The following is a 26,935-nucleotide window of genomic DNA, read 5'->3' on the forward strand; positions in this document are numbered from 1 at the left end:
GGATTAGAGCGGTATTGCGTTGCGAGAGTCGGTAAGGGCGATTGCGATTATTGATTTTCCATTCTTCCCAACGGCGGGAAATGCGAGGCCTTGTCGACCTCCCTTTTTGACGCGGCCAGCTCGAGATCCCTACCCGAGGTAAGCAACCCCCCTCGGCTTTTGCCTTTCAGCTTGCCGATGCTGGAAGCGAGATCGCGAGGTCACGTGATCGAATATTTATCGCGAAAGATGCGAAATAACGCGTTGCATCGTCCCGCTGGTTTTCAATGTTGAAATATTATATCGACAGATCGTGAGAGAGCGAGAGCGTTCGATTCGTTTCTTCGCCGATGAAACATCTCCTTGCCGATGACGCAGGTTCAGCCCCTTCGTTATATCAAGCTGAATCGTGCGACCGAAAGACTTGCTTGATTAAAACCAATCACTTTTAAGTCGTTCGGTCCTATTACGTCTCACTTGAAAGACGCACCGTTCAAAATTATGGTAAAACGCACGAATTCTGCAGATTACCACCAGCCACAGAGCAACTCGCACTCGGCAAAAATATATATATATCGATAATGCAAAGATAAGATATATTTTCCTCTCGATACATATCGATCGCGATATTGCTTGCAATTAAATTAACGTCACGTTCCGTGCTGCACGATTCGATTGCCGAGATAGCTTGAGAGCATCTTTTCGAGGAAGTAGCACAATTACAGTTGCCGTAATTAAAATTCCCAAATAATGATCTGCGTGCGCCAGGGGGAAATGAAATTTATATGCATGAGGCCGCAAGCTTGCGGTATTGCATAGTTGGTTGCGTGGTTACAGGCGCTTATCTCTTTCTCGAGACGGTAATGCAGAGATCAAAGCCGCATGGGGGGTATAATGCGATAATGTTGCAAGAGTTGCTAATAATGAACACCATAATTCCATTGGCGGCTTGCGCATAATCGATATTATCGCAGGGTAACAGACAAGCAAATCTCGACGACGATATTACAACCCCTCCACCGCGATAAGATGTGTATATTGTCGGCGAACGCGCTGATTAAATTGTGACGCTTTAAATTGATATTAAAGTTACTTTGCGCGTTGTATGAATGTCACTTCGAAGATAGTAAAGCTTTCAAGCAGCAGTGCAAGCGGAGCGGAAGCTCTTCTCCAACATCTGCTCCGGAAATGAAGCTTTCTAGAACGTGTCTTCGAATATGCAAATAAATATCTCTCCGGGAGCAATGCGAAAATTAAGAAGACGAGCAAATAGTCAGTTTTCATCTCGAGTTGTCATCTTAAAAACTTTTATTTTTTTGGAAATAAAATCGCAAACATATTTTTTAGAAACGGGATGATTCAAGAAATAAATATGATTAGGCTAGTTGAAAAATCATTTATCGTCAATGTGCTTTGCATTTTCATCAATTCAATCAATTAAAGTTCGTGAAAAATTTTACGTTAATTCGGATATGGATTATCCATTGATAAGACATCATTACGTGGCATTTTGTAGCCACGGATCTTGCTCGCAGTTGTCTTTATGGGAGTACTGAAATAATAAACGCCGCGCTTAACAATGTACAACGCTTCGCGGTTCGCTCGAAACCACTGGAAAGTGGAAACAACGCAAAGCATGACGTCAAGCTACTTCGGCCTGATTTATTTTCGTTGCGTTAGCGGGATAGATTACACAAAGCGCGCGATTTACCGGCTGCGAGTGCTGGCGCGCTTTCAGCCTCGCTGCGCGCGGAATTCTCAGCAATGTTACTGCTAGATGTACGGCAATCCCTTATCCCAGTTATCGAATGTGGATAGACAATTGGCTCTCTTATGTCCTAATGTTAGATTGCGCAGGATAAAGGAAAGAATAGTAAATTGTTATTATTATTCGATAATTATCGAACATTTATCGGAAAATAATAAATATATGAGAGAGACCGTTAAGCACATACATGCAAACGGATAAATCAATAAAAGCCCTAATGTGCAATATTAATAAAATAACAGAATTATCAATAATGGATAGTTTCCAAGTGCGGCACTTATTTTCGAATTTTCAAGTCTTCAGCGCGTACGTAAAGTTGGCATGCGATCCTCGCGTTTTGATCATTCGCGAAGATTTCGAAGCACTCAGTCTTTCGTAGATAATTTATGCTCTCTGACTTTTCCAAGTTTAAAACTTTTTATATATATATACAGGTCAAGAGAAAGCGATACAACGCACAGTGCAAGTGCGAATAGAAAGCACACATGAAACTTGCGCATAAAAATCACGAAGAAAATCGTGAAAAAAGAGATATGGAAATTTTAACAAAATCCCGTGAGGCGTGGTGTCCCCGAATTGTTTGCCAGAAATCAACGATGCGAATTCGCCGAGCCGAGAATGTCAGCGCAGATTAACCGCGTTTATTCTACAACTTCTATTCTATCGAAACCGATATACATAAATTCGACGTCGCGCAGTTCACACGCGGTTTTATATCGTGCGGCTTGCGCAGAGAGATAAAAAGAAGAGAGACCCAAAAGAAATATTCTTCCTCGCGTTTCTCGCGATACTTCTGCTAAAAATAAGATCGTTCTCTCCCTGTAATAACCCTGTAGTAATCGCGTTCAATTGCGCGATGCGGCGACGTGCTTCTGTCGTTCAGGCTCGCCTGGATCGCGACGGCGGGGTGCAACGGGGGGGGGGGGGGACTTTCGGAAGGAAATGCGGGAAAATGTGAGCCACGGCTTTCCCGCGATTGCCAGGAAATCCGCCGTATGTCGGGAATATCAAGGAGAGGGAAAGAGAGAGCATCTCGACGGTCGAAAATAACCGTGGCGGAGGAAGAAGGCAAAGGGGGCAGAACGAATTCAACGGTTCCGGGTGAGGGAGGGGACCCAGGGATAGTTGTCTTCTGCTGCTCTCCGGTGCTTTCGCTCTTCCGAGAGTCCAGTGTGTTTCGCCACCCGAGGAACCCGCGTGCTCCACGTAATATCAGCGCGAAGGTAGGTGCCGCATTCTCGTTGCATCATTCATTGTCGTCGTCGTTGTAATCGTCGCCACCGTTGTTGCATTCCACGGCGAAGAGGTCTTGGGAAGTGAGGATGCAGGAAGTCGGAAGGGAGAGAAAATCCGAGGGAAATTATGGAAAAGAAAGTGAAGGCGTTAACGTAGCACGTTAACAGGAGGACGCGGATACAGACGGAGTGGAGGAGAAAGCAAGACAGAAAATTTGAATCTGTGAAAGACCGGAAGAGACATCGGGATGTCTCGAGAATGTGAAAGGAAGAATGCAAAACGTGAGAGAGAAACGAAAGAACGAAAGAATCACGATAGAGAGCGATGTAAATTCTTTATACGTTTTACTGAAACGTAATGTACGTCGTCGATGGAATTTTTTGGGAGAAAATTCAATGCTTCGTGATAGAATCGTTATATATTCTTCTTCTGTAGATTTGGTCTTTCTTTTAAGAGATCGCGATTATCGAACACTCGCGTAACCCTTCTGTAGTTGGCTTTAACTATTGGCTTACTTGGCAAAGCGGTTGTCGTACTCGATTACCATCCTAGCATTTAGCTGCTTAACTGTCGGAAGAATCTAGGCCAAGTCGTCAAAATTAATTGTAATTAGGATAGGAAACTATCGACGCTATTAATAACCCGCACATCTATTACGCAAAATTTATTCGTGATCCGTACACTTCGTTGAAACCTTGATCTAGATATCTGCGCAATCATAATTCGCGCGAGAGCTTTATTCTTATCAGACTCGAGTGATTCTTACTTTTGCTTCAAAGTATGTTTATTTCACAGAAAATATTTCTTAGAAAACATTTTTATCTTTTACAAACTGAGACAGCTGCAGATACTCTCGGAAGTCGTAGAGAATTTTTAGACAGAATCAACAATTCCAAAAGACACTTGCGTATCAGCATAAAAATTTGACCGTAGACAAAATAAGACAAGATTAATTTGCTTGTTCTTTACTCTGCTTTATACATCTTAAATTGTATGCTGTTCATCGACTCGTACATAAATACATACATAAATCAAGCAATATGTCATAAACAACTGCAAACGTCGCGTAGAACATCTTGCGTGATCATTTACGAAGAAGCTGCGTTCATTCTCGATTCAAGTAAGAAGTATGGAATGATCTGAGGATTGAGTCAGCGGGCTATATTGTTTAACAGCAGAATTGTCTAGCGCCAAAAGCGACAGAGAGAGAAACGTCTTGTCATCTCGGGAATATTCCGTGATATGCGGATGAAGTGTTGATTGAAATTTAAACTGCATTTTCGCGCGCCGTCCCGTCTATTCGCATCGCTTCGACCACCACCGATGAATCCGTCACAATATCTGCACGGCCAAAAGTTGTTATATGCAATGTTGTATCGTATCGTTGAAACAATCAGTCAAAAATAGCCGAACGTGTCGTGCGTCATGCTGGTAAACAACACGACGGAAAAATCGTCACCCTCTCCCTCCCGATCTCGTGACGCGAAATTATTGCGACCACACGCGTGTATTAAATCATAGCGAGCATTGCTGTGTTGTAAAATTAAATTCTGTTATTTTGCAATAATGAAAAAAATTATTGATTGAGATACAAAATCTGTAATTGCTAGTTTTTACTATTTTCAAAGACGATTTATGAATATCTCCATTTTATAAAAATTTAATTATTTCTCAATTATTATTTAATCATTTTCATTATTTTTGAAATAAATAGCTTTAATGAATCCGTAATTTTATTAATTTCTTTTTAGTTTTGTAAGTCCGAAGAGCATTTATCCGACGCGATTCGAATTGCGAATCGCTACTACTTGCTGATTACGGCCACGTTCTATTCTATGAGCAAAGGGCATGCAGGTACCTTCATGCAGGGATCAATCACTTTCGTGAGATCTGGCACGGTATGTGCACTAACGACGAGTTGAATTTTCCATGAGGCCGCGATGTCGCGCGTCGTCCAAATACCTACGCAGCTTGGAATAGACGTGAGTTATGTAAAGGAAACCGTCATGGATTCCGGGATTTGACGCGAAAACAGTTGTCGCTATGCATTTTCGTCTAATTGTCGGCTCTGCGCGAATTTTTGAAAGGAACTTTGGCTCTTGCGCCCCTGCGCGAACGAATTCACGTTCGCTTCGTGATTCGATTCTGAACTCCACCCTTGGCAACCTCCCCTACATTTAAGATCGCATTATCATATATTTCACTTGTTCTTAAATCAGCCAGAAGTAAACTGACTTAAGTTTGACGGCGATTAATCTTAATACGTATCATTCATCTTTGAATGCTTGGATGATGCTTGACGTTGCGTACAATTTGATTTTACATTATTTTATATACAATTCAGATGACTGTTTAAGTTAAGCAAAATGTTATGTGGAACTGATTGATGATTCCGTCAGTGAATGTCATTAAATCGACGTACACTCCGACGTGCTCGATGTCGAACGAGTTTCATTGCGACACGCGAGCTTCAATGTAATTCAATACCACCCGGAGGAGCGCGCGCCTCCAACGACCAGCTGGTGGAAAGAGGGAGAAGTAGAGATTTTGCGGACGATGTAGATATATTCGGAGGAATTTCTAGGCAAAAATAACCGCGGTAGGCCACCGGTGGCTGCCCAGCAGGGACGCGTCAGCGAGAATCCGAGATTCTCGTGAACAGGTCCGCATTCTGCACTTTCTCTCGAGAATCAATTAAGCGAATGTTAAAAAGTGTACTTGAATGAACTAGATGAAGAAGAAAGGAAAGAGAAGCTATTAATTGTTTATTTTTTGAAGAATTTCGTAAAGTGCATTTATTTTACATCTTCTTTTCATTAATATAAAGATAAATTAATATTTTGAAAGTTTCTAAGCGGTATATGAGCGAATCATTTTTGTTCATATGTCAGATATAAATATTATATTATAATAAAATATAGAACATATAGCAGAAAGAAAAGAATAATACTTGATATCTAGAGAAATATGAACAAAAGTATGAATTATTGCAATTTGATATTATTAAATACCATAAATGACTCTGAACTTAATCTTGACTCTTTCAGAAAATTAATTCCTATTCAGCTAAAAAATACAATCGATACATCTGAAGTTGTACTGCTGAAGCTATACTTCAGATGTTCAGCAAAGAGGAAGGAACGGGAGAACGACGGCTTTCCGTGGGGATACATAGAGATATAAATATATCTTGAAGTTACATGAATAAAATGTGAGAGACGCGTACGAGATTTGCACGGAAAATGCATCAGAAATAGATTGCTGTCCCGCGAGAAGCGCGCGCGTTTAACACCCGTAATTAACAAATGAATGAGCGTGAAGATTTTTTTCACTTCCATAGGATTTGGTGGAAAATATAGCGTATTTCTGGTACCGAGTGGGAAGAAAAAGAAATATACGATCCTATTCGAAAAAGCATCGATAAATTATTAAAATAATCTCAATAAATTCGGAAACCTTGAAAGAAAAGATTTTACGTATCACGCTGGTCACGTTCAGCGAAACCGTCCAGAAACTTGCACCCTTTAGACATCGATCGATATTCACGGAAGAAATTTATTGCTTCTAGCGAGCCACCCTAGACCACTCCAGATCATGTCTCCGCTCGGCGAGCACTTTTCTCGACTTTCGAAATAGATGCGCCGCGGCGTGCTCGAATTCGCAACGACGTGTGGAGAGGGATGTAAGGCGTTCTCGGAGAGACGACGGGGGTGATGAAGATGCCCGTCTGCGACACGGTGTATTTTTCGCGATCCGTTACACGATAACCGTAGAAAACGTCTGGCTATTTCAAAACCGCGCGCACGTGTGTCAGTGTGTCAGTGAACTCGCGATTACTCGTCGCGACTGGAGTGATCACGGTGTTATATTATTCTGACTGGTGGAGCGAGAGGGAAGGAACACCAATTTTCGTAGAAATTGTTATTAAGAGCCGCATTACGTGATAAATTAACAGAAGAGATCAACATATTACGCGAGAAACGATTATAATTAATTTTTAATTTTAATTACACACGTATCCGTTAAGTCTATTAAAGAGAGAAGGAAGAGGAAAAAAGAAGGAAACAATTGTTAATTTTCCGGACGTAGGAATAATCAAAATTACTGAATCGTGTTTAAAAAATACACCGGATTACTTTCTTCTTTGAGGATAAAGTTTGTTATACGCGCGCCTCTCAGTGCAGATTTCTTGGCAAGAGCATCCAGGAATAATGCTCCCAGCTAAACTGTAGAATCTCTCGCAGCGCAAGATGATCGCATTCACTGGGTAAATAAACATTCCCGAACGATCGTTAAGCGATCCTCAGAACAATAACTCATGGCCCACTTTCCGAAATCGCAGCCTCTCTTCGGCATCGCGTGATCGATTTGGAACTCGTCAGGGTTGGTTCGTTCGTCACGTTAATTCGTCGCTGTCAGATCGCGACAGATTAATGGCAGCCATTTTTCACGGCGATCAATTAAACGGCTCTGGTTTCGTCAATTTAGCATTTATTTATAGGTATCCGTATCCTTGCGCCGAAAACTAAAAGAAGAAAAATTTCTTACATTTCTTCTTTTTTTATATGTACATTTAATAAATCTGTGCCTTGATATCACGTTCACACCTTTTTTAAATATTGGATTATCCTTAATGCAGATCTGTAATGCAGGCAAACATTATTCTGGTCCCGTGTGAAAGCACCGTGCGGTTGGTTGGTTTTTGCCCGACGTAAAACGACAAAAAAAAACCACCCTCATTATTCATCACACTTCACTCTTATTTATGGGTGTGCATACAATCGCTATTCATAAGATGAATATCTGGACTGCAAGGTTCTACAGACACGTGGTCTGATTGCAGTGGGTTTTTGGCAGAATCCCCCCGTGCGAATGTGCAGCGATGGCAGATAAATGGCGCGCGTGCCATTCGCAGGAGGTTTAAGAAAATAATAAGTAACGTCGCCCTCCTTCTGGCTTGGAACGAACAAGAGAAGATACGTGTTCAGCCGTAAATCACTCTTCGTTTTATTATCAGTCCACGTAGCACGACATTATTGTTTTAGCGTTTCGGTGATGATGGAGGATCGTTCCTGCAAAATTCAACGATCATAACATTTTGAAAATAGTCTTGAAGTAAATGAACTGATGTATTTTCTAATGTTAAATGTACTATTTAATCATGCAAGACTGTTTTTCTTACATTACAGTAATTCGAAGACAAATTGGTTGAGGCGTCAATAAAAGGCATCATGCAGAAGGCCAAACTCGTGAACAAACAGTTCAACTCTCCTATCAATTTATACTCGCCACAAGCGATACAGGAGACTCTGGATAAACAGACCCAGGTGTTGGCCAACGGTGCAGTCGGGTAAGTCTACTCTTGCTCTATATACTTCATAAACACGCAACAGAATTTTTAAAATTATTATATTCTATTTGTAACCATAATCAACATCTAGTTATTTCATCAACACTTTATCCCCATTTATTAATTCAATTAATTGTGCGAGAGAAACCATTGCATTGGCTCCCTTGCATCTATTAATTGATTCTTGCAAAACTCTTGACCGAGATGCAAAACTTAGTAAGCCAGACGGGATACCACCTGTCTTCCCTCTTCTCCCCCGGGTGCATCGATCTCCGCGATCCTTCGGTGACTCACTGGCGTTTACTCGCCAAAATCCCGCCGAGACGAAGAGCCTGAACTGTCAGCGACCACCTTGCGTCAATCATCAAGCATCAGCCTGCCGTGTCACGTGATTGCCCAGATCGGCCGGTCGTCTGACAACGACGACGACGACGTCGCACGTGAATCAGCCGTCGTCAATTCTTGTTTGCGACGTCTCTCTCCGACGCGTTATTTTCGGCAGGCCGAATCACCGGTCGGTTGGAAATAAACAGCCGCAGGCCGGACTCATCGTCGCCGGCGTCGCCACCGCCTTGCGCAAAGCCGACGACGACGGGGGACTGCATCATCGTCCCCTTCGTACTTGACTTAGTTTCGCGTTTGACGGGCCGCGAGCGTGCTGGTTTGCCTCCGTCCTCGTCGTCGTTGTCGTTCTCTCGTTCTATCCTCGTGCGCGTCGGGACGCCCCCTTGTCAGGATGATCGCCACGAAGAGGTGATGATCATACCGGATTTTCGGGCTCTTGAATCCCGCCGATCTCATTGAACGCGCCCCAGATCCTTTCGAAAATCCCCCCGAGAATTAATTCTCGTCTCTTGCCCGCAAATTGGTGATGCCAACTTGGCAGCTCCTCCAGCGGTACTGTACTTCATCAGTTGTTGACAAGTGAAGAGTCTCCTCTCGCGTTTCGATCAACATTGATGTTGATTCTCGCTGATGAAAATACGGGATGAAGTGGGTGGTATGAATAAAAGTATAAAGTAAATTATATGAATCTTTGGAAAGTAGAAACAGAAACGTTTTGTTGCTTTATTTTATTCGTACCACTTCTGATAGTAACCCCATTCTTCTGCATTATTTTCTTGAAGAATAAGGGCGAACTCCATGTTCAATCTGATTTGCCTATGTGACAGATATTTCTCTTAATATTTGAAATTTTATTAGCGAACTGAAGCTAAAGACGAATTTCTCTTTTTCTAGGATCGACTTCAGCCAGTTGGCCAAGCCAGCAAACCTGCAGAACAGTGCTGTTCTACGTATGCTCGAGGAAGAAGAAGCAAGACAGCGCGGTGGTCAACCCAGTAAGTATGAAGAAATGTCTCTTGAAAAATTACGCATCTCTAAGGAAACATCAAACATAATTAAGAATACTTCATATTTTTTAAGTTTCTTTGCTCTAAATGAGGAACTTACTCAGAAGTTTAATCGATAAATGCCAAAATTCCTCATTGTTCATCGCCGTAAGAGTGCGATAATCACAGATCAGAAGCAAATATCGCGAACTATGCGTTGCAGCCTAGTCATCGATCACTGGCCTGCGGCGGCACCAATTACCGAAATTAATGCCTCGGTATCGTTGGCAATGTGTTTTCAATTTAGCATGACACAGCCCGTTTCTTGTATACCGCACACTTTGGCCGCGGTACAAAGACGCAACTCTGCCGGATTAGTAACACGTCTTCACGAAACACACAAGCCTCCTCAGTCCGCAAACACCGAGCATTGTGCTCGAGAAAGGCCGCCTTGTGCGGATGCACCGCATTAATTCCCCACTAAAAGTCCCATTACGAACGCGAGGAGGTTTCGTCATTGTCTCGACAACGCGTGTTTCTGAAGTCCTGAGTTATTCGCTAAGGGTAATTCACTCCTCTAATTTTGTCACGCTAATAGTCGCGACAAAAACACGGCCTCTTACCAAAAAGATTCATTCTTTCGTTAAAACACTTTGTCGAAATATTCAAACTGCTCTATCACGTAAATCATTATTCTAATCAAAGGAACCTTTCCATGGCGTGCAGTTCGAAGGATAAAAATAATTAATCCAAGTGCGAAGAAGTGGTACAACGCTCTCGCAGTCTTTATACAGTGTTTCGTTCGCGCAAAAATAAATCTGGATCATCCGGTTTATTATAAGATCATCGAGACGCGTGTAGAACAATGCGTGGAGACTCCCCCCGAGATTTTTTGCGACATGGCCCTCCTCAAGGGCGCAAGCGACCCCACCACGGTCACCCCTGGGCACAATGTCAATCCCCACCGCTTGGCCGGTCACCAGAAAAGCTCTAAAATCGGTAGCCAGCTGGTTTCCGCGATAATGAGGGGTGCAGGTGACTCTAACATAGCGTTAGTAGTTGGCGGGTGTTCGTTTTGGCAGAGTCGCGTTCCTCTCGTTCGTCGCGGCTGACGGCGCAGCGGATCTGCAGAGAATCGCAAATAATCGGTATGTGACGCGTGATATCCAGGCATTTATTAGTTGCCAGAAAAACGGGGCCATCCGCGCGATGCCTCGTGCGATTAATGACGCGCGACACCATACGGGGTGGCGCAATGCTCGGCCACCCCTCGTTGCGACATGCTCGACGGGAACCAGATGTAAAATCATCTCTGTGAAGCCTGATATTACGTGACACGCATCGTACCTCGTGCAGCATTTAATTCTGGAATAAAGCATCATTTTTCGAATGAAGCGATTAAAATTCATGAAGGCGAACGGTGCAGCGATTATCAGCGTCCGAAGTGATGATAGCTGGATCAAGTGCCATCCTTGCGATGGAAATTGATGACGGTTCATGACGTTGACTTGTGACGATTACGAGAATGATATCACATTTATAGCTAGATACACATGACGCTGGTGATTGATAGAATCGGTGACGAATGAGTGATGTAATCTCTTACTTCTACGATGCGGATCGTTGATATATGTGTTGATTGATGGTATCTTAGTGAGGGATGATTCGGTAGTACGTGATAGTACGAGGGTCCAAGATATACGTAATTCAGATTATGTAAATCTGATGTATGTTGAATACCCGAATCGATCCACAAAGACGAAGCATCTAAAAATATGCTGCTGCCTCTATCGTGTTATAAATTTTATATAAAGAGAAGTGATTCTCACGGAAAATATAAAATATAATGTATTTCTGATAAATCATCGTTCGACTGTCTGTTAATTCGTGAGATCATTGCACTATCAATTGTATTAAAAAAATTGATGAGAATCGATTACTACGACGTGCTTCACGAGAACCCCTACGAATTTCTATTATTATCGTTTCCTAGATCTCAAACGAGTGACTTGGCCACCGCCTCCAGAGGATCAAGACTTCGACTACGTGGAGCAAGCTCCCGTCCAAGCGAAGGTAAGATGATGAGTAATTACATGTGCGTACGTATCTTCGCGCTAAAAAGTCAAGTTCCTCGTTACGTGTTTTTGTTTCATCATTCCATTACACATTTACACTATTCCAATAAGGCAAAAGGCAACATACAAGATAAATGTTTAAATTTTTCCTACTTCCTCTTCTCTATCTCTCTCACACATGTTATATATAATACAAATTAATATAATTAAAGATATAGTAAAAATGATGAAATATCGATAATATATCGATAAAAATAATTAATAAGAATTGCAAAGAAAGAGAATTTTGCGATTTATATAACTGCGATATATTATATTTTCTGCAAAAATGTATAAAAGATATACATTTTTCGTACAAACACTTGTTGCCGTTTCTCTTGGAATAACAACACTTGTCATTTCACAAGAAAAAAGATATTGATAATAGACGAACGTAATTGAACGGACAAACGATTTAAATGCAAATTACCGTGCTACTTCTAAGAACATCCGGAAAAACACGGACCCTTTTGCATTTGCGGAGAAACATGGATACCTTTGAATGTCTACCTGTTGTATGCATTTTTTCATAATATTATTTATGTCCAATTAGTGCGAGTAGTTCTTCCTGCATCTTGCCATGCGTGTAGAGTGAGTGCAACGATGTTCGTTACGTGTTTCTTTTATGTATTGCTCACGTTCGTTCTTCTCTGTGTATGCGTATCTTTCGTTCGGAGCAGAGATGGAAAATGCATCATATACAGAATAATTCTATAAATAGAATCTTCCGTTATTTATTCTTTGTTAAAATTGAAATTGATTCTTTGTAATCTACATCCGTTATTTTTAATATCAGAAGTCGCGATAAGTAGATCTCGAAACTAAAACAAAATTAAATTACTAAAACATGACTCTGAAGTTAAATAAAGAATAAGATATTCATTTTTCTATGTTTATTTGTTAATTGGCGAAATATTCTAAACTGATTAATGTAAAGCATAAACATCTTATTAAGCAAAGAGTTGTGTGCAAAGTGTTATTCCATCTCTGATTCGCAATGAATCCGTGCACGCTATGAATATCGATATTGTTGGAAAACTTGAGATAGACTTAGACATCCAATCTTGTTATGAGCAAAACTGATCGCTCTTGAACACGCGAATCGCCACACCATTGCGGTCGTCGAGGCAGGTCTACAGATTGTCTGTAGAAAATCCAAAGAGAAAAGGAAGATCACTATCAAATTGGTGCACGATCGATCGTTTTGATGAATCAAACGATATTTGGCTCGAGCGAATCGCGGTCAGATTATTAAAATTTTATTATCTTGAATAATCATTTCAATTTATAATTATTGAGAATCATGAGTGTTACACCTACATATGTATCTTTCTGTTTTTATAAAAATATTTTATACAAATCACATTCGTGCATAAAGATTTTGTCAATTATAAGATTAATTATACATAAATTCAATTATTATCTGATGATTAATCCATTTTGTTGTTGATTAATAAATAAATCAACAATAAAATGAATAGTAAATTTTTTTATTTTCCTCGAAAGCACAAACGAAACGCTAATAGAACCGGTGATATACATGATGGAAGAGAGTCTCGATAGAAGATCATCATGTCTCACCCTCCGTATTATTTTTCCAATCCGATCAGATTCTCGCAAGCGTCAATCAATCCGCATATCATCCCTCTCGCGCCCCTCTTCGAGAAAAGGCCACAGGCTGATCCGTGCGTTCGCTCGAGCCTACAAAATTATCTGTTTTCCTCCGGTAAGACCCGTGGATACGGTGATCTCGGCTCGTACCAGAGCAGTCCCTCGTCAGGTCCGTCACCCCAACCGCCCTCGACGGTCGCACGGTCGTCGACGCAGAGCGCCGTTCTGTCGTCCCCGTCGCCGGTCAGTCCTGGCGGCACCCTCCTGCGACAGCCCTCGCACTTCCAACAGCAACCGGCCAAGGGTTGGGCACCGGTGACACCCCCGGCGACCTCACCGCTGTTGCAGCAACATCCCCCGTTCCCGGGCCAGCAGCAGCAGAAACAGCAACAGCAGGTCCCGCTTCGGCAGGTAAGTGGTGGATGGACCGCTCGCATGGACGTGACAGCTGGCGGTTTCCGGGGAGCCGAAGGTAATGCTCTCGGCAGGATCTCTTCCTCGGTAAGAAATGGCGCGAGCAATGCTTGAATGAGAGGATTGATGCCTTCGTCGGTGCGATGATGCGAGAGAGATGTGTCAGTCGCACGTGCGATTTCAATTCGATGTGTCGTGAGGTGTTTGGTTTTAGCGAGGTATCGCGCGACGAAGAAACTCGCTGAAGCTCGCGGTAGCAACTGTATGGTATGGCCGTAGATACATACTTTTGCGTGGGTGTGATAGATGGTGGACGCAAGACGCGGCGATCTCATACCGGTGTTCTCTGCGTTTCAGCAACACCCCCAGGATCCCTACGACCGGGCACCGCAGAGGCAGCAGCAGACTCAACCCAGCTACCACCCGTCCATCCCTGCGGCGTTCGAGGCACCACCCTCCATTATCGTTCTTCGTCCTGAGCCGCCCATCTCGCAGGTGAGGAGCTAGAAGAGCTGAGACAGCTTGAAGAATCAAACTGTCAATGTCAATTTGATGTAATGCAATGATATTTGAATGTGCTTGTGCGTGTACTCGAAATTTATATTTTTACGTATTCATGTTTCTACTTGTTTATTATTTTATTATATATTTATATATCTATAATTTTTTAGAGAGAAGTTTTCAACATATTGCAAGTATTTAACGTTCGGGTTTTATACTTTTGTCGGCAGAGAATTTGTTGAAAAAAATAGGACAGTTTAATTAATCTAGATGTTATGTTTTAATCCATGTTAGTTACACTAAAAAATAACTCGTGATGCGTATAACAAATATTTACGTTCGATATTATGTTACACGCGCCTTTAATCTTGCTAAAAATATCATAGTAATATTATACACGCCTGTGAACGTTGCGCATCATAATACCACGAAAATACGGGAATCGCGGAGGCGCGAAAGACGTAAAGTATATGCGTGCTGTCAGGTAGTCGATGAGGCAATGCGATACAATATTTTTGCGGAAGTATTCGCACGCGTTGGGGTGAGCCTTTGGCAGCATATCAGCCGTTAAATATACGACGTCCTCGTCATTCCGGCAGCATCGATTACATCGCGAGTTCGCAATTTATCTCTAAGAATACCTCGCATCTAGCCACTTCCAATCCGGCTTCAAAAGAATAGCATTTCCTGCGTCACTAACAAAAGTGTTGTTCTTTTAGAAGATGTATCTACGATGTTCACCGTATGCTAGATTCCTCGAACAAATTTTCAGATTTTAGATTTTAACGTTATTAGTAATACTTGTAAAAAACGGCGATATAAAATGGAAAAAAATTTAAGCAAATCAAAATTAATTAAAAAATGAAATGAAATAAAATTATAACATTGATTTTAATGCATTAAATTCTTTTTGGCGAGGACATAACACTTTGCAAAAAAATTGTAGGAGTTAGTGGCTATGAACAAATGGCGTAATAATGTAAAATAAAATTTTTCAAAGTTGTACTAATATCTTTACGGTACAAAACTCTTCAATATTGTATCCTCGCTTCTTCATCCATTCTCTGATCGAATATTTCAATCCGTAGGCACCGGCACCAGTGTACCAAGCTCAACCTGCAGCGACCAAAGCTCCGGCAACAGGCAACATGCGAGGGGACCTAAAGTGGCCGCCGGCGTCTGTGAAGGCCCAGGTCGAGGCGGAGAACCGCGCCAGGATGGAACTCGCAAGGGGCCCTGCTGTCAGGCCGCGCCGAGTGCGCAAGGACTACAGCGGCTTCTTCGCGCAGCACGCACTCAACAGCACCTATCCAGGCTACCGAGCACCACCGGGCACCCAGTACTTCACCCCGGCTTATCATCATTAGCGAATATTCCATCTCAAGCAACAAGCATTAAGGCATCGTCCTGAGTTTCTCGCACGAACGGGTGATGCAATCGCGGATCATCGCTTGCGAGTGTGTCGAGGTCACTGAGATGCTCAGGACGTTGTACGTGGACTGAGAGATCTGCGAAGGACCGGAGAAGTGCGTGGAGAACGACTCGCAAAATTGTGCCTTCATAAAAAAATTAGAAACACTCACGATGCCACTTAGAAAAGAAATTTGCGTCGCGAAGTTCCGCCTCATGGTGCGACTTCCTCTTTTTAGCTGGACCACAGATCTGTGCACGATTTACGAGACCGTGCGGTCGCTCTTTCAGAATGTGGTCCACCGTGCTCGAACGTGGAGACGTTTCGCGTGCTCCATGCGCTTCTCGGATCTCTAGAGACTTCCGAACGGACTTCGAACTTTAACAAACCTGTGTACACAGAGACTGAACACGATTGCTTTTCATCAATAGCGTAAATTGATTATTAATAATGGAGAAATCAAATTTGTTTTATGATATTCGATTTATATTGTCTGGACATCATCATTCAGAAGTTCCCATACTTATCCGTTCTGTTTTCTTGATCTACGCAGTGAAATATATTTTTAAATATTTATTTTGCAAAAAGACGGAAGGTTTTTTAAGAAAATATTTCTTCCGCCTGCTTCGATTCTTCCTTAATTTCTCTAGAAACTGAAATTCTCTGACTTGTAAGAGCGCGTCATAAGAGTTTGGGAATTTCTGGTCTATGTGAATTCGATGTTGTGATAGAGAATTAACGTTGCGAACAATGCAGGTTTACAAAACTAACGCTTGCCGTACAAATCGTAAGTGGTGGACACAAGCAGTTGCTAAGAGATTTCGAGTGATAATGGCAGATTGTAATTTTATCGCGGAGGCGATGACGATATGGGGATGTAACGATACAAATTCCCGAAATAAACGACCGAAAATGACAAGAAGAATATAACGGTCTGCCCGTTAACTTTAACTGACGAATAATTTTTAATAATGTAACATATCGATGTGAGTAAATAAATATCTTTATCGATTTATATGAATATCATTAATTGAATATAATCATATGTAATAATATGACATATATTGCTGTCATATGCGCGTGCACTTGTTATTTGTGACGAATTCTGAAAACAGCTGAGTAGGTAATGATAATTTTATTTTCTCATTTATCATATAAGACGCATCTAAGTATTAACAATTTACAAAATATTTCATATCAAGTTTCAAACATTCAACATCACAAATGAAGACAGCTCAATGTCACATGTCGTCTCGAATCACCTAAAAACTTGCACCTATCAAAAACCTCGTATCATAAAAACATAAATATAAATTCTGGCCGTAATAAATAAATGCTTTATTTACGGTGCATGTATTTAGCCGCAAGTATCAAGTTACGTCTGCATGTCTAACGCTCAGTTTTCAAACATTCATTTAAACATAATGTATTTTCAATATCCATCCTTCGTGTTTCACAGCAAGCTCAAAATATACTTTTGAATGAACAACGCACTGCACAGATATCGAATTAAATATTGAATATGTTCCCGAAAAGTAGTGAATTTATTGCGCTAAAAAAAATCGAATCATACTGTTAAATATCTTTCCCTGAGTATCGTGTCACCTTGACTCAAATAAAACTCCAAGCATTTTCTCCCAGAAATAATCAGACGCGTTTCCTCAACCGCTCAACCGATCATTTCCACCAGCGCGAATTATTAGACTCTCTTTGTAATTAAAGACATACAGATTAATCAAAACGTTCCATATACAATAATAAAAATGATATGCGATTCCGATTTTCACGTTGCAATGAAACTCAATCAGTTCCGTCATGAAATTTTCTGCAGTCTACTTCGATGAAGCAACGATGTCAAAATGTGTCAGTCCAATTTGCATTAATTGTGATGAGGCATTGCATAAAATATTTCCGCTCAAATCTCGGCAAGAAGATCGAACTCTTATTCTTAACGCAATGAAAAAATGTTTTTCCTCCTTTTTCGATTTCCTTGCGTCCCGTTTGAGCTTGTGTTAGGCTTGGTCTGAGCTGGTATCCGACAACGTAAGATTCGCTTTACTGATCTGTGACTAGATATCAGAAAAGTGAGGCAACGCATCCTCGCACGGATCGATTCCGCACGACGAAGTCACATAAACATTCGTCTCTCGTCAAAATTTGTGAATGAAGCGGTACGCAAATAGAGAGCGCGTAAAAATCGCAGGCAGGTAGTCAAGAAGGAGGCTTTGTAGCACATTGAGCTGTCACACAAGCGAAAACCCTTCATTGTGTTGAATAGCTTGCAACAGCTTGTACTTCAATCTCTCGCGCGTCTTGTAACGCGGCAGATCGAGCAGATTGAAGCAGGTATGTGCAGCTGGCAAGAAACGTTCGTCGCTCATTGGCTGTATCGTTATCTGCAACAGAAACGAATTTAACATGAAAGCGGCTATTATAAATAAATATATTTAGAGGCTTGCAAACATTTGTCCAATCATTTCGTTGCCAGAAACCTGGATCATCTTAAAGACGTGGAATTAGAAAATTAAAATCTGAGAATTGAAGTAAAATGTTTGATTAGTGAACTGATAAAAGAGAAATAGAACTGTTGCATACCTCTGATGAGTCAACATACTCTATCAATACTGCGAGTGCTGTCCTTACCTTGATAACTTTCATGCCTTGAATAGGTATTCTATCGGTGCCCGTCAGGAAGAGCAGGAACTTCTTCTTTTCCTCCAGCGGTAATTCGTGAAATACCTGCCAGAAGAGTACAATAGTCGGATGCTCTTTGAAGTAATCGTCCTTATAAGTGGTGTTCATCTCCAGCTGCTTCCAATCGTAATTCTCATTGCCAACCATCAGCGACATCAACTCGTGACTGTGAAACAGCTGCAACAATCTGCCGCCGCATACCTTGTGGAAGCCGTCGTCGAACGCTTTGTACTGCAACTCCACCGATTTGTTGAATATGTAGTCGACGTAGAGGTCCACGTACTGTTGCCTGCAGACACAAAAGCATTTTGTTCCTCTCCCTCTCTCTCTCTCCCTCTTTTCATTCCTTCAATCCATCATCAGCATCGACGCCACCCATACATACTTGTTCTTTAACGCGACCGGAATCTTGCTACCGCCAGGTATCAGTTCGTAAATTTTTTGCTCACCAAATACGTCTCTGACTATCTCGAAATTCAAGCAGAACACTACCTCGAAGTCCGGCTTGTTGTAGTTGAGTATACTTTCCATACTCCTGTAATCATAAACGCGCGTAACGCTCATTAACGATTCCGCTCTCAACGCGCGCACACTCCAGCGCGGAGTCTTTTGAGACGCTAGTTCTAGAAGCGAGCTTTATTACGACGTACTTGGCCATTATCGGTGACAAATCCTCCATGTCGCTCAGGTCGATCGCTTCGTTCAACAGCTTCTTATACAAGGCCTTTGGAAAAGGCAAGTTTATTATTGTTGCATTGTAGATAGCCAAACCGCAAAGTATGCCGATCAGGGTGAACATGTCCGTGTCCTCTAATGAGTCAGAATTGAACCACAGCTTCCTGCTCTCCTCGTACTCCTTGAACATGCCATATTTAGGGTCGAGCAGTTCCCGCCAGAGGAGCATGAAGAATTCCTTCTTCACGCCGCCCACGTCCTCGGCTTCCTCGCCGTTGAACTTGACCTGGGGAAAGAGCATAGAAACGTGTCTACGCAACTATACGCGTGCAAGTCCTTGGAATCTTCCGCTCTAACATTCGAGACGCGGATCTAGTTACTTGAACCTGGAGTACGTACTCGAAGCGGCTTTTTCAGGTCGCTCGAATTGTAGTGGGGCAGCTGAGCTAGGGTATTCGCGACGATGTCTTCTCGCGATACGAGCAGGGTTAAAAATTGACTGTTATGGGCGACGAACAGGTTGCCCACACCGGACAACATCTCCCTAACTGCGCGCGTTGCCGCTTCTTGCATTGCGCCCCGCATCTGCCCGCGTAAATGAAGCGTGTTAAACAAGCAAGTGCGTACTACACTTTACTTCAGTTTTAGATTTAGTTCGTGCATTGTTCCTTTTCTTTTATACCTGTAAACTTTGATCCAGTTGAAGTAGCGTGGTTTTCGCCTCGACGTCAAATATGAAAGCATAGTTACAGAGGTATATTTTACGCTGAAAAATTGCAGGTAATGTCAGCCGTGGGTGCACGCTGGATGCACAAATGCAGGAGTTCAAAATCGCGGGCTTGAAACCGCGCTCACGTAAAGGAACGAAGTTACTTACGTAATATAGCTCGTCCATCAGCCAGTTGAGATAATCGTGATGAATGTCTATGTATTCCGTTATTTCAGGCATGTAAAAGGTCTCGTGAGGTACTATCCGATCGTCCGCATTGTTTCGCTTGTTTAAAATGGACAACATTTCTAGAACGTACCTCAGGTTTTCGTTCCATGTAATGCGCTGCAAGGAACGTATTTCTTGAAGATACTGTTAAGGCCCTGGCACAATAGGCGATAGCGATAGACAAATAGGCGATAGTATAAAGCGATAGCGATAGCACAGCAATAGAAACAGAGAATTCCAACGCTGGAAAATGCCAAGCAGAATGGAAAACGGAACGGGCAATAGTATTATTATTATTATTAGCTGGCATTCAAAACTCGAAAGTTCATAGCTGCAATTACCAAAGTTCGCCATCGATCCCTGTCCTGAGCTATTGCCTCCCAATCCCCACTCTCGGCGCCTATATCATTGAGATCCGACTGAATATTGTCTACCTAACGGTCTCTTGCCATTTGGTCTACCCGTCATAATTTTATACGCGGTTCTATTCTTTCCCATACGCGCGACATGACCCGCCCACCTTAATCTGCGTGATTTAATTACATTAATTATATCCGGACTATCATAAAGTTTATGCAGCTCGACGTTGTGTAGCCTCCGCCATTCCCCCGTTTCCTCATCGCGTTTCGCCCCGAAAATTTTCCGTAATACCTTATTCTCGAAAACCCTAAATTTCTTTTCACCTTGTAAAGTAAGTGCCCACGATTCACTTCCGTACAAAGCTACCGGGAGAATAATGGTTCGATATATTCTAAGTTTTAAACGCCTAGATAATAACCGCGACCCAAGTAATTTACGAACCGAATAAAAGGCTGCATTTCCCGCGTTGATTCTTTTCTTAAGTTCTACCCCAGTATCGTTTCCCTAATTAATAATCGTTCCCAAGTATTTAAAATTGTCTACTCTTTCGAATATATTATCGCGAACCTGTAAATTATCGTTATCCTAATCCCTACTAGTTACCATGTATTTGGTCTTTTCCACACTAACCTGTAAACCGAGATATTTAGCATAATCTATCAATAATTCCGCATTTCTTATAATCGTTTCCTTATCGTCGCCTAGCCACGCAGTATCATCCGCATATGTTAAAACTTGAGTTTTACCGTTCAACTGCAGGCCATCCCCACTCTTCTGTACTTCTCTAATTGCATATTCTAAAACTAAATTAAATAAAAGAGGGGATAATGCATCGCCTTGTTTTAGCCCACTATAAATATCAAACGGGCAATAGTAAGGCGACAAAATTTCCGAATTTCGCCTATCGCTTTATACTGTCGCCTCTGCTATTTGTCTATCGCTATCGCCTATTGTGCAAGGACCTTTACACACAGCCGCCTTAGAGTTTCGAAATTTTCGAGGCCCTACGTATCTTTCGTATGTAGCTCGCGCGATTACCTTGTTCACTGTCGATTCTTTCAGGAATTGCAGCATCACTGTCTTATAAATCCTCACTAGTCTCTCGAAGTAATACTTCGAGGTGTTGCCCCACCACTGACTCACGGTCTGACGCGATTCCTCCTTTAGAGACACCAACGCCTTACAGAACGGTGCCTGTAGACATTTGTAGTTGGACAGATTCGCGAACCCGTGATACAATGGCAACGTTACGTACACTCTCAGGGTTTCCACGTCGGGCGGCGATACGGCAAACGTTGGTATCAAGCTTTCGGTTATGCACGTAAATATCTGAAATAACGGAAGAACCAGAATGAAGAGTCGTCTTGAAATATCAATCAAGCTATGTTTTCGCAACGTACCAGTTCCTGAATCGTGTTGTTCTCGAGTTCCGCGATGATCCCGAACAACTTAATCGCGCATTCGATATCGATACCGTGGTTCTTACTTGAGCATCCGTAGTGCTGGTCGTTAGCGAGTAAGAAGGACGCGTTTATACACGCTTGGCTCCTGAACACAGTCTCTATATATCTGGAGACACCATGATGCATGATTGGAATGATCAAAGCTGCGGTCGATAGGCTCGATCTGTCGGATATAAGAGTGCACGATGTACTATGTACTCACGTCATTAATTCATGATTAACTTGCATGCCTGGTGGAATCTTTTGACACTCGATCAGCTTCTCCTCCGTCACCGTGAGAACTTGGTAGGATGGCCCTAATATTCTACAGTCATCTGGCTCTATATTATCCTGCGGAATATTTAAGCAGAAGTGATTCCTCGTGTATTATCATGACGAGGTATCCTGCTTGCTCGCTTCTCGCGAGCGGCGAAAGAACGCGTTAAAATATGGAGCGCATACTTTTCTCGAGGTAACTGTGGCGAGACAGTGATCGCCGCCGCAGTAGATATGCTTGACAACGCAGTCAAGTTGAGGACTGTAGTACGGATCGAGCACGGCCGATGATCCGCTCGGCGAGGCCCATGGGCCAAGCACGACTTGCGGGGTTGTAGCGCTCTGTGCGATGCGATTACCCAACTGTCCGACACCACCTAGACCCCACGCGTAAACTCTACCTCTCGATGGCACCAATGCCAACGTATGCTTTTTGCCACAACATATCTGCGCAACACGAAATTCATATTCGAATTGCAGAATTAATTAGAGAGGAATCCGACAATGCTGATTCCAGCGTATTTGCGTCTAGCAACTTACTTGTGTCACCGTGCTACCCATCAGTTCCATAACTTGTCGCGGTAAGATCTCGGTGGTATTAGTCCCGTGACCCAACTGGCCGTACATGCCAGCGCCGCAAGTGAACACTCCACCGTCCTGCGGAATAAAAGGATGCTTCATATTGCTCCGAGAATCTGCAATCTAAGATGCAATGAAGAAGCGAGACTCACTATCGTCAGAAATACGGAGAACTCTTCGCCGCATGCTGCATAGCACACTTTTGCGTTTCTCAGGGTGGGCAGTTGAAAGGGTCCGCTTCTGTTAATGTCATCATTCAATCCCAATTGCCCGAAGGTGTTTAGCCCCCACGCATACACCACTCCTGTTTAGAAAGAATAAAAACAGAATTCGCTGCATTTACCTGGAACTCGCAAGATTGCTTAAGCACATCGATGTAATAGATCGACTAACCTGATTTCGATATGGCTATTGTGTGGTGTCCGCCACACGCAATAAACACAATCGGTACAGCAGCCAGAGCCGGAATCCTCGTGGGCTTTAACTCGCAACCTACATTGCTCCCTAATCCCAACTGCCCGTCCATGTTGCTACCCCAACTGTACACCTCGCCGTCGTTGGTCAGAGCGACAGAGTGCTCGACGCCACACGCCACTTGCACTACTGTCTTTGTAGCTAGCGTTTTTATCATATGCGGCACACGCTCTATGGAATCAGTGCTATTTAAACCTGCGGCACAAGACAAGCGATAATTATTATTACCGTTAACTTCCAGGAAACACCTCCACTTTATCAGCATTTCATTGTAGAGATTACACGAGAGATAATAAAAATATATATATATATATATTACCTAATTGACCCTTTCCGTTAGAACCCCAGCTGAAGAGTTGTCCCCACTCATTTATCCCCAAAGTGTGGCAAAAACCACACGCTACCATTTTGAACACAAACGCCTCCAGGCCAGATACCAATTCTGTGTACAAGAGCAGTGCACTTAGTGAAAGATGATTGATGATGAAAGTCTCACACGATCTACGTGGAAGCTGTCCAAATCGCACGTTTGGTCGGAGATTTCATATCATACTCACGGAATCTCTTCCTCGTCTTCTCGTGGCCGAGCTGTCCGTAATCGTTGTTACCGCAGGAATAAACGCGCCCATCCTTGGTAACGATCACCGTATGATTCTCTCCGCATGAAACTACAATTTCGACCTTCTACAGACTACTCTTCTCGCAATGAGAATTTCATGTTTTACTGTTATTTCAACAGGGATGTTTCAAGAACCTTACTTTGCTCAATGTTCTCTGTTTCCGTAAATTCCACTGCCCGAGGCATGAAGATATTCTCAGCCTCGATACCGCCCAGTCCCAACTCACCATGGATGGTACTACCCCAGCCAAACATCATCCACGTGAATTTGAACTGTTTTTCTTCTGACAACTGATCGATGGAGCATTTCTTTTCTACTGACCTTTCCTGTATAATCACAGATATGAAATTTCCATGGAATGAATGCTTATCACATAAAACAGTATTATTAATTTGCTTAACATAATTGTCTAGTTTTTTGGATGTTAAAAAAAGCATTTGTATTATTTATGATGGGATATTAGTCAAAATGATTAGTTAAGCCGATTATATTATATTATTATATTATTACATAATTATATTATGTTATTATTTTGCTAAAAAATTAAAATTTATATTTTATAATTTTTTAGTAATGAAAGAAAAATGTAAAATAGCGATAAATAATTAATAATATTAATAAAAAAATTAATAAATGTAAAATTGCCAAATATTATTATAATAAAAACCCAAGCAGTTTACTAGGAGTTATTAGAAACTCGACAGAAAATTGACAAAGCTGTTTATTTTCAAACTGAAACCAGTTTCCACGATTTCAACTATATATATATATATATATATATATATATATATATATATTCGATAATATAAATCTACCATGCATGCAATTTGGCTTGCGCCACTTAACAATACTAATAAATGTAGATTAAAAAATAAATTATACATATACTACAAAATAAAAATGTATTATGCCCAAATGATTCAATTACTGAACTCTAATTGAATATTATATCATAAACTTGTCATAACTTGTCATAACATGCACTCGGTTTCATCAGCAATGAACAATCCAATCACTGACACGCAAAAATACACCTGATCACACGATTTCAACCGAAAAATTGTAAACATGATTAATTGTATCAACGATAGCCTCGTAATAATTGATCAACTCGTGTCACGTACGTACGTGACCATTTTAGAAAGCAGACAGTTTGAAAGTACCACGTGATACGCGATGTTATTACCAGCCTTGCAAGCTGGGCGAAGAATCTTTTACCGAACGCGAGTCAACTGACAAGTCAACATGTGCACGTACATCAGCACTTCGGCTCTTCCCGGTTTATTTTTCTGTATATTTCCGTATTGCCGCGTCAGTAAAGCGAAACGGTCGGGGACGACTGTCAGCGTCGTCCCGCGAGCGCCGACGACGAATCCACGTGGATGAAACCGAGCATGGTCAAATGCGGATATCGCAGTAAGAATCGTGTATCTAGCGTGACTAACCCTTTTCTTTTTCGTCTTGTAGGCGGACATGCTATTTGTGAGGAACGCGTGGTGTGTCCTAAAAATAATATGTACTTCTTCGTAGCAGCGCTCTCTCGCGCGGACGCCGTGCCGAAACAATTACCCGAGGCGCGACGACACGCCGGACTGATATAACACGTCGGGCGAGCGAGCGGTCGAGCCAGTCAAATCGTGGCGGCCGTAAGGGGTGCAGCGACTGCTGCCACCTGCGGATCGTCACGGGAACCTCGAAATTTAGAGGGGGGATTATTTTGCCAATCGTGCGAATTTCTTTTTTTTATAAAGGTAGCACGTGCCAGACGATATATCTTTGGGGATTTTGATTATGCATCGTGCAACGTGAAAGTCGTGTACAGATTTGCTAGGTGTCAGGTTACGGCAAGGCCGTGAACTCCTTTACGCGCGATTACTCACTTTTGTGATTTCAAGTTGCGCAACGCACGACGTGCTCGTTCCGTTACTTCTGCGAACAACGTGGCGCGGAATGCGAAAAAAAGGAAAATAGAAGAGATTACAAGGTGGCCCATGCGCGTTGCGTAGGTCAAGAGGTTAACTCGAATATCTTTCCTGCGTACTCGGCGACACTGTTGACCCGTTAACTGTTCGAATTTTCCGAAATGAGCCTTCCGCCTTCCGCCATTGTTGAGATGATCCGAAAATTCGAAAGATGTTAGAAAAACAAGATGAGTAAATCTCCTCTGTTCCTTTTGACACTTTTCTTTTTACATTTTCTTCTTTTTCTAACGCGTTATTAATTGCGATGAAGCGACTTCGACTTCACAACGACGACACGCGCGAGTTCGATTGTTCATAATCGCTCCGATCGTTCGAGAACTCGGAATGACATTGCGCAAATGACACGAAGCGACGACTAGCATTTTTCTGCCCGACGAACGACACTGTCACGGCACTTTCAGCGATATCGAGCCTTAAATATCACGATACGTAACCTTCAGTTAACGATCCGAACCATTTCTTATTCACGAGGTAATTATTCAAGAGTACATCGAAACCGCGATGTATACATACAATCGGAAAATAAAAAGAGCAAAATTACAATCCGAAATCTGCGTACGCTTGGTCACGAATATAAGGCAGAAAGGGGACGACGGAAGCTGCAAACAAATATTCGCTGACCCGAAGGCCAGTTTAAATTGTCATTGTACCTGAAAGTCGCCGCATTGCTAGGTTATCGCGTCGTTTTAACGCACAACGCAGCTCCACTCGCGGAACGTTCGCGACGAATGAACCGAACGACCGAGCGAGCGAGCGAGATGGTAGATAGGCGATGCAACATCAGGTTTGACGTAGCACAGCGGCGGTAACGATGGAATAATCCAATTCGTTTCGTCGCTGCGATGTTTCACTTACATTTTCCACTTATTGGTTCGTCCATCCGTTTATTCCAGAAACAGAATGATACGGACCAGTCGGCGACACGGTGCAAGTATCGATACCACACGTTCGGCTCTTTTAACGATCGGGCATAACGTACCACCGCAGGTCTAGCGTACATACAACGCGATACCATACGTGCAAATCGTCTTCGACGGTTCCATCGGCCCCTGACTCGCGCGACTCGCGGCAGTTACAAAGCCACGACACAGGAACGTACGTACGGAAGGTCAGGAACGGTGCTGTTTTAGGGGTATAGCGTACCCTCTGAAACATGATCTGGGGTACGGTTAGGAATCATC

At 42.4% G+C, this 26,935-nt stretch overlaps 2 protein-coding genes across 11 annotated transcripts; one reads left to right on the top strand and one right to left on the bottom strand.

The window, feature by feature from the left end:
- Positions 1-119: 119 nt before the first annotated feature.
- Positions 120-16,730, top strand: LOC105279761 (ataxin-2 homolog). 4 transcript variants are annotated; one of them, XM_011339767.2, is made up of 7 exons: positions 120-138; positions 8,173-8,333; positions 9,573-9,673; positions 11,658-11,737; positions 13,510-13,800; positions 14,161-14,298; positions 15,393-16,730. In XM_011339767.2, exons 2-7 carry the CDS (start codon positions 8,215-8,217, stop codon positions 15,669-15,671), a joined length of 1,008 nt encoding a protein of 335 aa, XP_011338069.2. In that variant the 5' UTR covers positions 120-138; positions 8,173-8,214; the 3' UTR covers positions 15,672-16,730. The 4 variants fall into 4 exon arrangements, with proteins under 4 accessions (XP_011338069.2, XP_011338067.2, XP_011338070.2 ...); XM_011339765.2 differs by lacking the exon at positions 120-138 and adding an exon at positions 2,849-2,970; XM_011339768.2 differs by lacking the exons at positions 120-138; positions 8,173-8,333 and adding an exon at positions 8,947-9,086.
- Positions 16,731-16,836: 106 nt separating this feature from the next.
- On the bottom strand, positions 16,837-26,927 carry LOC105279760 (probable E3 ubiquitin-protein ligase HERC4). Of its 7 annotated transcripts, XM_011339762.3 has the most exons (19): positions 26,610-26,926; positions 25,653-25,868; positions 23,912-24,098; positions 23,710-23,820; positions 23,472-23,594; positions 23,072-23,347; positions 22,831-22,982; positions 22,640-22,756; positions 22,286-22,546; positions 22,047-22,174; positions 21,782-21,950; positions 21,420-21,710; positions 19,962-20,138; positions 19,767-19,850; positions 19,484-19,669; positions 19,060-19,370; positions 18,795-18,944; positions 18,359-18,698; positions 16,837-18,111 (listed from the first exon to the last, which is right to left on the bottom strand). In XM_011339762.3, the coding sequence occupies exons 3-19, from the start codon at positions 24,027-24,029 to the stop codon at positions 17,959-17,961; spliced, it is 3,147 nt and encodes a 1,048-aa protein (XP_011338064.1). In that variant the 5' UTR covers positions 24,030-24,098; positions 25,653-25,868; positions 26,610-26,926; the 3' UTR covers positions 16,837-17,958. The 7 variants fall into 7 exon arrangements, with proteins under 7 accessions (XP_011338064.1, XP_026827072.1, XP_011338063.1 ...); XM_026971271.1 differs by lacking the exons at positions 19,767-19,850; positions 25,653-25,868 and adding an exon at positions 25,218-25,275 and having other exon boundaries at positions 26,610-26,927; XM_011339761.3 differs by lacking the exon at positions 25,653-25,868.
- Positions 26,928-26,935: the final 8 nt, after the last annotated feature.

Source organism: Ooceraea biroi, chromosome 7 (assembly GCF_003672135.1).
Source record: "Ooceraea biroi isolate clonal line C1 chromosome 7, Obir_v5.4, whole genome shotgun sequence".
Taxonomy (NCBI): Eukaryota; Metazoa; Arthropoda; class Insecta; order Hymenoptera; family Formicidae; genus Ooceraea; species Ooceraea biroi.